The sequence below is a fragment of the Perca fluviatilis genome, chromosome 7 (genome assembly GCF_010015445.1).
Source record: "Perca fluviatilis chromosome 7, GENO_Pfluv_1.0, whole genome shotgun sequence".
NCBI lineage: Eukaryota > Metazoa > Chordata > Actinopteri > Perciformes > Percidae > Perca > Perca fluviatilis.
The window spans coordinates 42,947,076-42,960,586 of NC_053118.1; the positions used below are offsets into that span (position 1 = coordinate 42,947,076).

Genomic DNA, 13,511 nt, shown 5'->3' on the forward strand with positions numbered 1-13,511 from the left:
ACACACATACTAATACTATTAATACAACCAATACACACACACACATACCATCATAATAATAATATCACCTATAATCATCATCAATACTAATATCATATAACAGATACACACATCTATCATACCAGCAATATTAATAATAATACACAACAATAACAATACTAACAATACTAATATTAATAACAATATACAATACATACCACACAATAACAATTACCACACATACCTACCCATACACACTACCAATAATAATACTACATAAACACACACACCACACAATAACACACACCATTACTTAATTACCAACACAACCACTAACACACAATAACACATAATACTATCACATCATCATACAATAATAATAATCAATCTATCAACATCATACACAATACACCCATCAATACTAATAATAATATCTATACTATCAAAAATATATCATCACAATACCAATACTATCACATATAATAAACACCACAATACCAACAACCAATCACACTACAAATCCAACCTCCATAATATTCAATACAAAAACTAACTACATACTATATCATACACCATCACCACTTCACATCACACAGCATTTACTATATCATCATCAATATATAATTGCATCATCATAATACCACATCATCAATAATACCATCAGTCATCACTACCATCAATCAACGCACATCATCATCATCACTACCAACACAATAGGTATCAATACGCACCCAGACCTGTCCTACCTGAAGTAGCGTCCTGATTGCCCCTCCAGTCCCGGTGTGACGGCGCAGTACACGGTGGTCTGGCTGCCCTGGCGGGGGGTCTTCATGAACAGGAGGGACAGGAGGCCCAGCAGGGCCCCCAGCAGGGGGAACCAGCCGCTAACGTGGCGGCCCAGCTCGGTCCGGATCACACCGGGGTGCAGACAGAACGCAGACACACCGGAGCCTGGAGAGAGAGAGAGAGACCGAGACCAGCATCAGGAGGAGGTACGTTTCTAATAAAGTCTCTTTTATATAGACCTGTTTTTGGTTGGTCTCTATAAAGTTTTATAGCCTCCTTAACTGGATCTAAAGCTCTTTATATAGACCTTAGTGGTCCCCTAATACTGTATCTGAAGTCTCTTTTATATAGACCTTAGTGGTCCCCTAATACTGTATCTGAAGTCTCTTTTATATAGGCCTTAGTGGTCCCCTAATACTGTATCTGAAGTCTCTTTTATATAGACCTTAGTGGTCCCCTAATACTGTATCTGAAGTCTCTTTTTATAGACCTTAGTGGTCCCCTAATGCTGTGAATGGCGTGAATTTCCTCTCTAATTAGAAGATGAATATTTAAGTGTTTGTGGGGACCTCTGAGTGTTTAGTGTTTGTGGGGACCTCTGAGTGTTCTAGTGTTTGTGGGGACCTCTGAGTGTTCTAGTGTTTGTGGGGACCTCTGAGTGTTCTAGTGTTTGTGGGGACCTCTGAGTGTTCTAGTGTTTGTGGGGACCTCTGAGTGTTCTAGTGTTTGTGGGGACTTCTGAGTGTTCTAGTGTTTGTGGGGACCTCTGAGTGTTCTAGTAGTGTTTGTGGGGACCTCTGAGTGTTTCTAGTGTTTGTGGGGACCTCTGAGTGTTTCTAGTGTTTGTGGGGACCTCTGAGTGTTTCTAGTGTTTGTGGGGACCTCTGAATATTTAAGTGTTTGTGGGGACCTCTGAGTGTTTCTAGTGTTTGTGGGGACCTCTGAATATTTAAGTGTTTGTGGGGACCTCTGAGTGTTCTAGTGTTTGTGGGGGACCTCTGAAGTGTTTCTAGTGTTTTGGTGGGGACCTCCTGAATATTTAAGTGTTTGTGGGGACCTCTGAGTGTTTCTAGTGTTTGTGGGGACCTCTGAATTTTTAAGTGTTTGTGGGGACCTCTGTGTGTTTCTAGTGTTTGTGGGGACCTCTGAATGATTCTAGTTTTTGTGGGGACCTCTGAATATTTAAGTGTTTGTGGGGACCTCTTAGTGTTTGTGGGGACCTCTGTGTGTTTCTAGTGTTTGTGGGGACCTCTGAGTATTTCTAGTGTTTGTGGGGACCTCTGAATGTTTCTAGTTTTTGTGGGGACCTCTGAGTGTTTGTGGGGACCTCTGCGTGTTTCTAGTGTTTGTGGGGACCTCTGCGTGTTTCTAGTGTTTGTGGTGACCTCTGAATGTTTCTAGTGTTTGTGGGGACCTCTGAGTCGTCGCCCGAGCTCTCTGCAGAACAGGACGTTGGCCAGTTTGCTCTGTCTGTAGCTCTCCAGAGAACTGTATGTCTTGCTGCTGGAGAACAAGTCGTCAAAGTCGATGCGACCTGAAAAAGAAAAACATAAAAACTGAATCAACATCAAACGCAGTGACGGACTGGTAATCTGGCATTTGGGCAGATGCCAGAGGGGCCGCGGGCCCTCATGGGCTGTTTGGGCTGGCCGGCCAATCAGAGAGCCGGATGAGGCATGAGCCATGGCCTTGATGGCCAAACAATAACCAAACTTGTCCAAATCCTTCACATCTAGTAATGGAATCTGATCAGTATTTATACCACATATGAGTCTCTCAATATCACAGTCATAGTTACCCTCTAAAGTGATGAACTTTTACATTAGTCTGTATTGTTTTGTAGCTTAATTACTTATTCAGATCAGATGTTCAAAAACGTAAACGTGCATGGTTTGAAATAAATGAAATCTACCTGGGTTTCTTTTATTTTAATATTTGTTTGCAAAAGTTAAAATGAAGCAATGCCTTCTGGGAATTTCAAGACAGAATCGAGTAGACCACATCTTTATATATACTGTATATGGACTGCGTCAGCGTGGTTGTTGGAAGTTGAAATTTGGAAGTTGGAAGCTATACTGTTGACAAAAAAATTAATCGAGGCATCAAGCGACAAAAAGGGGGGAGGGGGACAGAGAAAAAGAGAGAGAAATATAAGAGAGCACTGTTGGCTGACGTTGAAAAATGCTGTAAACTGACTGATTTGTTTTTAAAATCAAGTACAGCTTCAGCTAGCATTAGCGCTAATACTGCTAGCATGTTAGCGACACATCTGAGCCAGCACACCAGGGAGAAAGACAGGACAGCGAGGAATATGAGGAAGAGGAAGAACAAAACGAGCAAGAGGAGGATGAAGAGATAGACATGGATAACGAATCTATGGAACTAACCAACACAGAACAACAAGCGTGCTGTGGGTCTGAATGTGGATTACCAGAAGCAACAGAGATGGAGACCAATGCTGTAGGAGGGAGTGTAGGTACAGTAAGTTTGGCTACTTCAGAATGTTATATTATGGAGCGGCTGGCTCTGATAATTTATTCTTTTTTTTTGTTTTATATATATATATACAGTACAGGCCAAAAGTTTGGACACACCTTCTCATTCAAATGCGTTTCCATTTTATTTTCATGACTATTTACATTGTAGATTCTCACTGAAGGCATCAAAACTGATGAATGAACACATATGAAATTATGTACTTAACAAAGCAGTGTGAAATAACTGAAAACATGTCTTATATTTTAGATTCTTCAAAGTAGCCACCCTTTGCTTTTTTATTAATAAGGGGAAAAAACTTTCCACTAATGAACCCTGACAAAGCACACCTGTGAAGGTAAAACCATTTCAGGTGACTACCTCATGAAGCTCATTGAGAGAACACCAAGGGTTTGCAGAGTTATCAAAAAAGCAAAGGGTGGCTACTTTGAAGAATCTAAAATATAAGACATGTTTTCAGTTATTTCCACACTTTTGTTAAGTATATAATTCCATATGTGTTCATTCATAGTTTTGATGCCTTCAGTGAGAATCTACAATGTAAATAGTCATGAAAATAAAAAGGAAACGCATTGAAGGAGAAGGTGTGTCCAAACCTTTGGCCTGTACTGTATATATATATATATATATATATATATATATATATATATATATATATATATATGTGTGTGTGTCTGTTTTGGTGCAGTTGTTTACAGCATGGGAGTTTATGTTCACCATCACTGGGGCTATCAAAAGTGGTTCTTTCCGTGCGTCAAAAGTTCTATCTGACATGCGGGACAACAATGGGACATGTGACAAATGTCGAAAAATGTGGCAGAAAGCTTGGGGGGGGGGAAACTGACAAAAGTGATAAAAATTAGCAAAGATAAAAAAATGTAGAAAAAGTGACGAAAACGTTGAAAAATTTACTAAAATCATGGAAATAAAGTAGTAAAAAAAACACCCTTAAACAGCGAAGAAACAATGTCTAAAAATGTACAAAAACATTATAAAAAATGAAAAAAATGTTGAAAGAAAAATCTAAAAAAAGTAACAACTGTTTTTTTTTAAGATTATTTTTTGGGCATTTTAGGCCTTTATTTCTACAGGACAGCTGAAGACATGAAAGGGGAGAGATAGAGAGCGGGGAATGACACGCAGCAAAGGGCCGCAGGCCGGAGTTGAACCTGCGTCGTCTATATATGGGCGCGCGCTCTACCAGGTGAGCTAACCTGGCGCCTGAATGACCAAAAATTTAACAAAAATAACAAAAGTTAAAGAAGAGCCAGAGTTAACGTTGGTCTTCTTACCAAAAGAGTAAAATGTCGAAATGATAAATAAAAACGTGGAGATAAAAGTCTGAGAGCCACTGACCAAGCGGCAGTATTTGACGAGTTGTGAGTAAGAAAAGACAGAAACGTCCTAGAGAAACATGAGAGGCCAGAGGTCACAGGTCAAAGGTCGTACCCCCCCGGTGGGCCATGGATGACACGATGATGACGCGGCTGGGGGCGGAGCTCTGCAGCATCGGCAGCAGCAGATTGGTCAGCAGGAAGTGACCCAGATGATTGACAGCCAGCTGAGTCTCAAAACCATCTTCAGTCAGCCATCGGGGACACATCATCACTCCTGCAGACAGACAGGCAGACAGACAGGTTAGAGAGAGAAACATCATCACTCCTGCAGGCAGACAGACAGGTTAGAGAAAGAAACATCATTACTACTGCAGACAGACAGGCAGACAGATAGAGAAACAGCATTAAGCCTGCAGACAGACAGGTTAGAGATAAACAGGTAAAGAGACGGGTTAGAGAGAGAGACAGGTATAGAGACAAACAGACAGCTTAGAGACAGACAGACAGCTTAGAGACAAACAGGTTAGAGAGAGAGACAGGTAACCTGCGTTGTTGATGAGGATGTCCAGTCTGTCCTCTCCGTCCAGGAAGTCTTTAGCGAACTGTCTGACGGAGTAGACGGAGGACAAGTCCAGGTGTCGGACCACCACGTCTCTGTTTCCTGTCAACTGGCGGACTTCCTGCGCCGCACGCTCTGCCCGGGTCAGATCCCTGCACGCCATCACCACCCGGGCCCCTAATAATAATAATAATAATAATATTAATATTAATAATAATATATAATATAATAATAATAATATATAATATAATAATAATAATCATATATAATATAATAATAAGAATATATAATAATATATAGTAATAATAATAATAATAATAATAATAATAAGATAATAATAATAATAATAATATATAATAATATAATATTAATAAGATATATAATATAATAATAATATATAATATAATAATAAGAATATATAATATATAGTAATAATAATAATAATAATAATAATAATAAAATGATAATATATAATAATATATAATAATATATAATAATATAATAATAATATATAATAATAATAATAATAATAATAATAATAATGATAATAATAATGATAATAACTAGAGAATGCAATTTCTGAAGAAATTGCAGTGTGAATGCTGTATGTTGAAAGGCTAATGCTTGATTTTTTAGGAAGAAGGTGAAGTAGTGAGAATATTTGACAAAGTAGGAATGGGTTTAATTAGCATGAATGTCTTTGAAAAGTTGAATAATACCCAGAATGGTTGGCATGTTTTAATTGTTTTTAGTTGAAAAAGTGGAAATGAGTTTAATTAGTATGAATTGTCATTGAAAAATATAAATTGTGTGACATGTAGAGATTTTTGCCTGTAATCACAAGAATATTTAGTAATAAATTAGCAATTTTACCTATGGAACTTTTTGTCCATTTCCAGATGTTCAACACATTAAATTAAAGTGTTACGTAAATAAACTGTTTCATTGGGTTAGGTTTGAGAGAGTAGTTTAGAGTAATAATACAGTAAGTATGGAGTTTTCAGCAATACTACAGTTACCATTGTCCTTATCTACCTTACAGTAATGTTACCTATCAGCTAAAACTGTTGGTGAATAAAAATACATAGACAATACTAGTAAGAATAATAAGAATAATAAGAATTTGACAACATAAAGGTCTGATCACATTAAAGTGCATAGAACAAAGGTATTTACAAAATATGGAGCTTATATGATATACACACTTACACACCTTGTCAGGAAAATGACCCCACCAGTGCAAATTCACACACGCAATACCAACTCTGACCACTAGGGCACACACAAAGTTGTGAAAATCAAGTTGATTTTTGTTTCAAGAGGACTGCACCAGGCATATCAGCAGCCTGTTTTCTATTGATTGCGATGCTCGTGCCCATGTGGACCATGGTTAGGTCCCCATGGGGTGAGTGATATGTCAGGTAATGGATCACACCAGGATAGAAAAACAAAGAGACACACACACACACACACACACACACACACACACACACACACACACACACACATTTGTGTGTGTCAAGCTGCAGGTGTGTGTCTGTGTGTGTGCGTCTGTGTGTCTGTCTATGTGTGTGTGTCATTGTGTGTGTATGTCTGTGTGTGTGTGTCTCTGTGTGTGTTAGTGTGTGTGTATATGTGTGTGCGTGTGTTTGCACACAAGCACACAGACACACACACATGCAAATGCACATGTACAAACGCACACACACATGCATGCACACGCAATCACATGGACACGTACACACGTGCACGCACATGGACACGTGCACGCACATACACACACGCACGCGTGCACACGCCCACAAAAAAACACACACACAAACACACACACATGCACAAAAACACAGGAAGTAGTAATCCTTGTAATCGGCTCAGGCTATTTCAGCCTCTCAGATTTACTGTTTCACTGTAAATGCAGCATGTGATGTTAAATCAGCACATTTTTAAGTGAGGCTTGGTGTACTGATGGAAAGTGATGATTGTTGTTAATGTAATAAATCAGAGAAAAACATGCCCAACCCACCTTTACCTTAAAGGGTAATGTTGTTTTCAACCTGGACTCTATGTTCCCATGTTTTTCTGTCTAAGTGACTGATGGGCTCAACAATGTTTGAAATGGGTCCAGTATTAATCAGTTAGAGTCCACTAAAAGTTCTGTTGTTGCTGCTGACAGACTCAGGTTATTATTCTAAGTGTCTGACAACATTATGGGATGGATCCCTACAGAGATAGACCTTTTAGTTAAAGAGTAAGATCCTTTTAGTTTAACATGAAACAGCCCCGAAATCACCATCACCAAACTCCACCAGACTCCATGTAAATAATCAGGACTTTTAGCGTGTATAGAGCCAGCATATCTCCACCAGACTCCATGTAAATAATCAGGACTTTTAGCGTGTATAGAGCCAGCATATCTCCACATGTAAATGGGTGAATTAAGGTTTTTTTTCAACCAAACCAGAGTGGTGATTGTTGGAACAGTGGAAAGATGAACTAAGACGGCTTTTGGTAGTATTATTTAGTTTCTGTCCACTTTGAATGAAGTGTGTTTTACGATGATAAAAGTCCTGATTATTTACATGGAGTCTGGTGGATTTGGCTTTTTGTGGACGCTAACTGACGCTGAACAATTGTCCTACAGTGTTACATTTCAGCTTGTTTCTTAAACTGCCTCTAAGTCTTGAATTTAATGATGAAATGAACTTATTAACCCTCAGAGGTTCCCGGTTTGAACATGAGTGATGGAGTCTGACCTCTGGCTGCCAGGTCGCGGCACGTCTCTTTGCCGATGCCGGTGTTTGCTCCGGTGATCAGAACTGTCTTTCCATCCAGACGAACCGAACAGCGACACACTCCACCTGCAATCCACCGCCTCAACACACACACACCTACACAAACACAAACACACACACACACACACACACACACACACACACACACACACACACACACACACACACACACAACGCACGCACGGAGAGACACACAGTCTCACACAGAAACACACACACACACACATACATGCACACACACAGACACAGACACAGAAACATACACACACACACACACAGCCACAGAAACAGACACATGCACACATATACACACAGACACACAAACACAGACACACACACACACAGACACACACACAGACATACACACAGCCATAGACACACACACATGAACACATATGCACACAGACAACACACACATACACACACAGACACAGACACACACAGACATAGACACACACACACACACACACACACACACACACACACACACAGACACACAGACACACAGAAACAGACACACACACCGATACACACACACACACCGATACACACAGACACAGACACACACACACAGACACAGACACAAACACACACACACACACGCACACACACAGCGACAAATTTGAAAAAGGCAGCAAAAACAGTGTGCACACACACACCCTGTAAGCCACAGTTTAAATCTCACCGATCAGAGTGAGTCCCAGCAGAGCAGCACACTGAAGCACCAGACCGTCCCAGCCGGCCTCCGTCTCCACGGAGACGCCACCGGGCCACGGCTCCACCAGGAACCCCCCAGCAGCCGCGTCTCTCATCGCTGCAGGTCAGAACACACTGAGCCGAGCTGAGCCGAGCCAGGCCAGAGCCAGAGCAGAGGGGGAGGGGACAGATTAACTCAGATTAGAGCTGATTATGTCACAGCAGAGAACAAAAAGGATCAATGTCTGAAGACACTTCAACATGAACAACACACAACTAAACATCAGATATCAACCGGTAAATGCATAAATACTTCAAGGAATCTGTAGCTAGTAGCAACAAAGATGGAGAAATAAGTAACAAATGTGGGAAATACCAAATATGTTGTTAAAAAACAAGCCAATAAGAATTGATTCATCTGCAGAACATTTTACCTAAAATGTCAGAAAAACTAAAAAATGTCCAAAATGTCTATTGTGAAGTGTGTAATGTTTACATCTTGTTTTTGTCCAAAACCAAAAGATATTTAGTTTATTATAAATTAGAACAAAGTAGGAAATATCCATGTTTGAGAGGCTAACAACTGATTTGGGAGACTCAGCATTAACCTTTTACAGTGTGCATCCAACAATCTGAAAGCTTCTTTAGCTTTTTCTGAGAATACCAACATCAGGTTTCTTCATATTAAAGTATTTCTCTCCTGCAGCTTCACAGATGTAAAAATAGAAACTTTTAGCACGTAATGCATGAATAATATGAGTCAAATGTGTTTTATTTTATTGATCAGGAGACAGAAGTTACTCTGTTTCATCAGAGAGGTTTAAACTAGGGCCGGGACTCGATTAAAAAAATTAATCTAATTAATTAGAGGCTTTGTAATTAATTAATCGAAATTAATCGCATTTTAATTGCATAAATATTTGACCTGAGAACAGTGAGAAGTAATTTTTTTCACATGGATTTTTAGTATACCATTGAATAATGACTGAATACATAAGCTTAAGCAACAAAACATTGTTTATTTTTGTTCAACCAAGTGTGTAATTAATTAATCTTAATTAACGCGTTAAAGTCTGTAATTAATTAATCTTAATTAACGCATTAAATTCCCGGCGCTAGTTTAAACGTCTTTAACTTGTTTCATAGTGAACAGGATCACCATCTTACATGGTTCCTGTTTTAGTGACGTAGACCTTCGTACAGACAGAAACTCAGCTTTAGCTTTAGCATTAGCTTTAGCATTAGATTCTGTCTGTCTGCAATCAACATGTTAAGCCTTCTGTTGTCCTCGGGTCAAATGTGACCCATTTTCAAAAGGTTTTTTATATCAGAAATGTAAGTTTCTTTCAACCAAATTGTCAAAAAAAAAAAAAAAGTGGATGGTTCCCTACAACACTTTTCACAAGTTAAATAAATGATCAGTTCACTACTTTCATTGAATTTGGGTGTTTTGTTCAATTTTATAGCGTGTAAAGAAAAATTGATGATAGAATGTTGAAAAACGTAGGAAAAAAGTGAAAAAAGCATTGTTAAAAGTGACAAAAACTTGGGACAAGCTTAAAAAAAAACATCAGAAAAGCACAGACAAATATTGACAGAAACTTGTCGAAAAAGACAACCAAAACATTGGAATTGTTTTCCTTTTTCACATTTTGACCCAGAAAAACAACAAGTTGCATCATGGTCGAAGGGGAAGACAACACAAGGGTTAAATGATGTTTTGCTTTAATACCGATGATCTTTACCGATGTTCTCTCCTCTTTCACAGACGTTTCTGATGCTCTGATGAAGGTCTCGTTCCTCTTTCAGTCCCCGTTGAGTCCGGTGAGTCCTCTGTCTTTTTTCACCTTGAGTTCTGAATACAGTTACTGTCTTTGTAATGGATTACTTGGAGGGATTACTTTATGTGTGCAGTGAGAGGAGACACTGTCAGGACAAAGTGAAGCTCTCCTAAAGTAATCCAAAGTGTTTAATATTACTTCAGGGCATGTATTTAGTTGAACTGTAGTGGAATACGTTTAAAAAGTTCCCAGATGATGCTGCGTGCCTCAAACAAACCATTTAAACTTCATCTGACATCATCTCTGATCTGATTCTGCTGAATGACCAAACGGTCCTGGAGACTTTATATTAATCATTATATAGCACTGGAAACCATGAGACAAACAACAAAATGCTGAAAAAAGTCACAAACATCAAAACACAAATGTATTAGCTGTAAAAAAAATGTCAAAAACTCAAATAACATCTAAAGCATAAAAACCCTGCCTGTGTAGTTTTATCCAAATCTTTATAAATGTCAGTATTTTACACTGACTTTAGAGGCTTATATATATATAGAGCTCGGGCGTAGACGTTATGGAACGGTGCATTGTGGGTAGCGGCGGCCATTTTAGAGGTAACGCAAACGCCGGTTGGGAATAAGATAATAGCGTAGCCGGCCGGTCTCCACCTCCACCGGCACGGAGAAGAGTTATGGACCGTGACAAAAAAAAAGTTGGCTATACCGTATACTGACAAACTTAATAGTGAAGCCAAACAATGCTACTTAAAAAAAATGAGGACATATTTATGTATGTATGTCATAAAAATATCAGTTAGCGTTAGCCGCGATGCTAACGGAGTTGACCACAAAGCAAACCAAAAAGAACCCAGCTTTGATAATAATACATTAACTTTGTGAAAGTGCTGTGAGCTTGTCAGTGTCAGTCTGTGTGGTAGCTAGTTCCCTTAGCCAGGCAAGCAGCCTTCATCCCCCTCCCGCAGTCGACAAAAATCTCCAGAGCGCCCGGTGGTCTGGTGGATGTCCTGCATAGGACAGATCATGCCTTCACAGCGAAAAGTTTAGTTTATTTCCCCCTCAAAATTGGTAAATGAGCACTGTAGTGGTTATGACCATATACATGACTATGTAACTACATGGAAACGGGATAAATGATGTCTGTGGCTTGCACAGTAATAGCGTTACTGAAGCTTAGCTAGCTGAAAAAAAAGGTAATAGTGTGCAGATTGGAGCGTGTGTGTGAAGAGCGGAGTTGTTTACAAGGGAAGAAGCTTGGAGTAACGTAACACGGAGAATATAGCAGATATACAACACACTGAAGAGCCTTTTGAGTTGGATGGTCGTCCTTATTTATTTAGTTACTTAGTTATTGGGATGATTATCACAGAAGCCTGTCTGAATACACTCACCGGACAGCTAGCAGCTAACGGATATCAGCTAGCAGGGCAACCTAGCTACCGGCAGGATCGAGACAGGGACCAGGGTAGGTGAATTTAAACAATGTCTGAGTTGAAAACGCATCTTGTTGTTGATGCGTAAGGGCACTGTTCATGTGGCACAGACATATTAATTTTATTTTGTATCTGTTAAGAGGCACAAAGGCACTCTAAATCTTGCTCCGACAACTGCCGTTTTAGCTCAGGGGACGCTTCCACACGTAGCTGCAGCTTCTCCGTGTTACCTGCACTGATTCGGGTCTGGTTTTTTTCTATCGAAAGTACTAGCGTAGCTATAGCGATCAAGATTAACATAAAAATTGGCCGGAATTCTCCTTTTAAAATAACCTAATATTCTCAAATGACCAACGTTACAATTTCAATTACCTACTGCCTACTATCAGCCTACTATACAGCTATGCTATATACAGTCAGTATACAGTACATCTACTTCCGTACAGTGATTCCCACAATGCATTGCGACGTGACGAAACGATCCCGAACTCTATATATATATATATATATATATATATACTGTGTTGGGACCACTAGTGGTGTTAAATCTGATTTTAACCAAAAGGCCTCAGATTAAACTGACCTCTGGATACAAGACACATGTGGCACATGTGTTCAGAGACAAAGAGCTCAGAGACAAAGACAGGCCTACTTGCAAGCGCCTCAGCCTGGTGAGTTCACACCCCTGAGGGGTCAGAGGGGACAACTGGCAGGAAGTCAAAGAACTACAAGATTGTAGTCCTGACACTTTCAAGAGTTTCGAGTCTTCCTATTGGGTCAGCGGGACCATAAAAACAGCATGGAGTCTTAAAGGGAAATTTCACCGCTGGAAAGATGAATATATCTTTAAATTGGGTCACTTATGTAGTAGAAATGTGAAAAGAAAATTGAAATTGGTGCCTTCTAGGCCAGAGATAAGCCAGAAAATGTGTTTTTGGCTCATATGGATGAAAGACACCAAATCCCAGAATGCACTTGCTTTGCTGCTGTATGAGGCCACTCCCAAGCCACGCCTGCCCTTTACAGACAGACAGACAGACAGACAGACAGACAGACAGTGAGACGATCAACTCAACAAGCGTGTTTTATTGTCATTTCAACCATATACACGAAATAACGTTTCACCGTGGCTCAAGTGGTGTTACACATTTAAAACATGCTTTTTTTTGCCACAGCTGATACATTATCCGGACTTCATTCAGCGGATTGATTGATAGCTCCAGAGTGAACAGAACTGTGTCCATGGCAACGCTCTGCTATGCATGGCAACGGTGTGTTATCCTTAGCAACGGTGTGTTATCAAGAAATAACAGACCGCATTCTACATTAGAATTCAACCAAGCCATGTAATAAAAGAAGGCTAACACATAGCTACTAGCATTAGCTCTTGGTGGGCTGTGGTATAAACATCGAGTATAAACACAGCCGTACATTTGCGTGGGATATAGCTAGAATTGTCGGCATTTTACAGTCACAAACTCCACCAGCAGTTAGCAGTTAGTTGGATACAAATCACCCCATTTCTGCACCAGACAGTCCGGGGTAACACAGCCCACCTCCACTAGTAGTCTTACCCAGTGACAGAGCAGCAGGCTGGATTGTCCACAGCCATAGATATATAGTACACAGCAA

At 39.8% G+C, this 13,511-nt stretch overlaps 1 protein-coding gene and 1 long non-coding RNA gene across 2 annotated transcripts in view; both read right to left on the reverse strand.

Moving 5' to 3' along the window:
* The window catches only part of LOC120562513 (retinol dehydrogenase 12-like), a 21,774-nt gene extending 12,984 nt beyond the window's left edge, over positions 1-8,790 (reverse strand). The window contains exons 1-6 of the mRNA XM_039806219.1: positions 8,635-8,790; positions 7,911-8,045; positions 5,143-5,334; positions 4,711-4,872; positions 2,180-2,299; positions 726-930 (exon numbers count right to left, since the gene is read on the reverse strand). Coding sequence (XP_039662153.1) covers positions 726-930; positions 2,180-2,299; positions 4,711-4,872; positions 5,143-5,334; positions 7,911-8,045; positions 8,635-8,761 — 941 coding nt within the window. The 5' untranslated portion in view covers positions 8,762-8,790. The remainder of the gene's footprint in view (positions 1-725; positions 931-2,179; positions 2,300-4,710; positions 4,873-5,142; positions 5,335-7,910; positions 8,046-8,634) is intronic.
* Positions 937-1,776, reverse strand: LOC120562775. Its single transcript, XR_005639833.1, has 3 exons — positions 1,676-1,776; positions 1,211-1,529; positions 937-1,004 (listed from the first exon to the last, which is right to left on the reverse strand). It is a non-coding gene; the product is annotated as an uncharacterized LOC120562775 (long non-coding RNA).
* Positions 8,791-13,511: the final 4,721 nt, after the last annotated feature.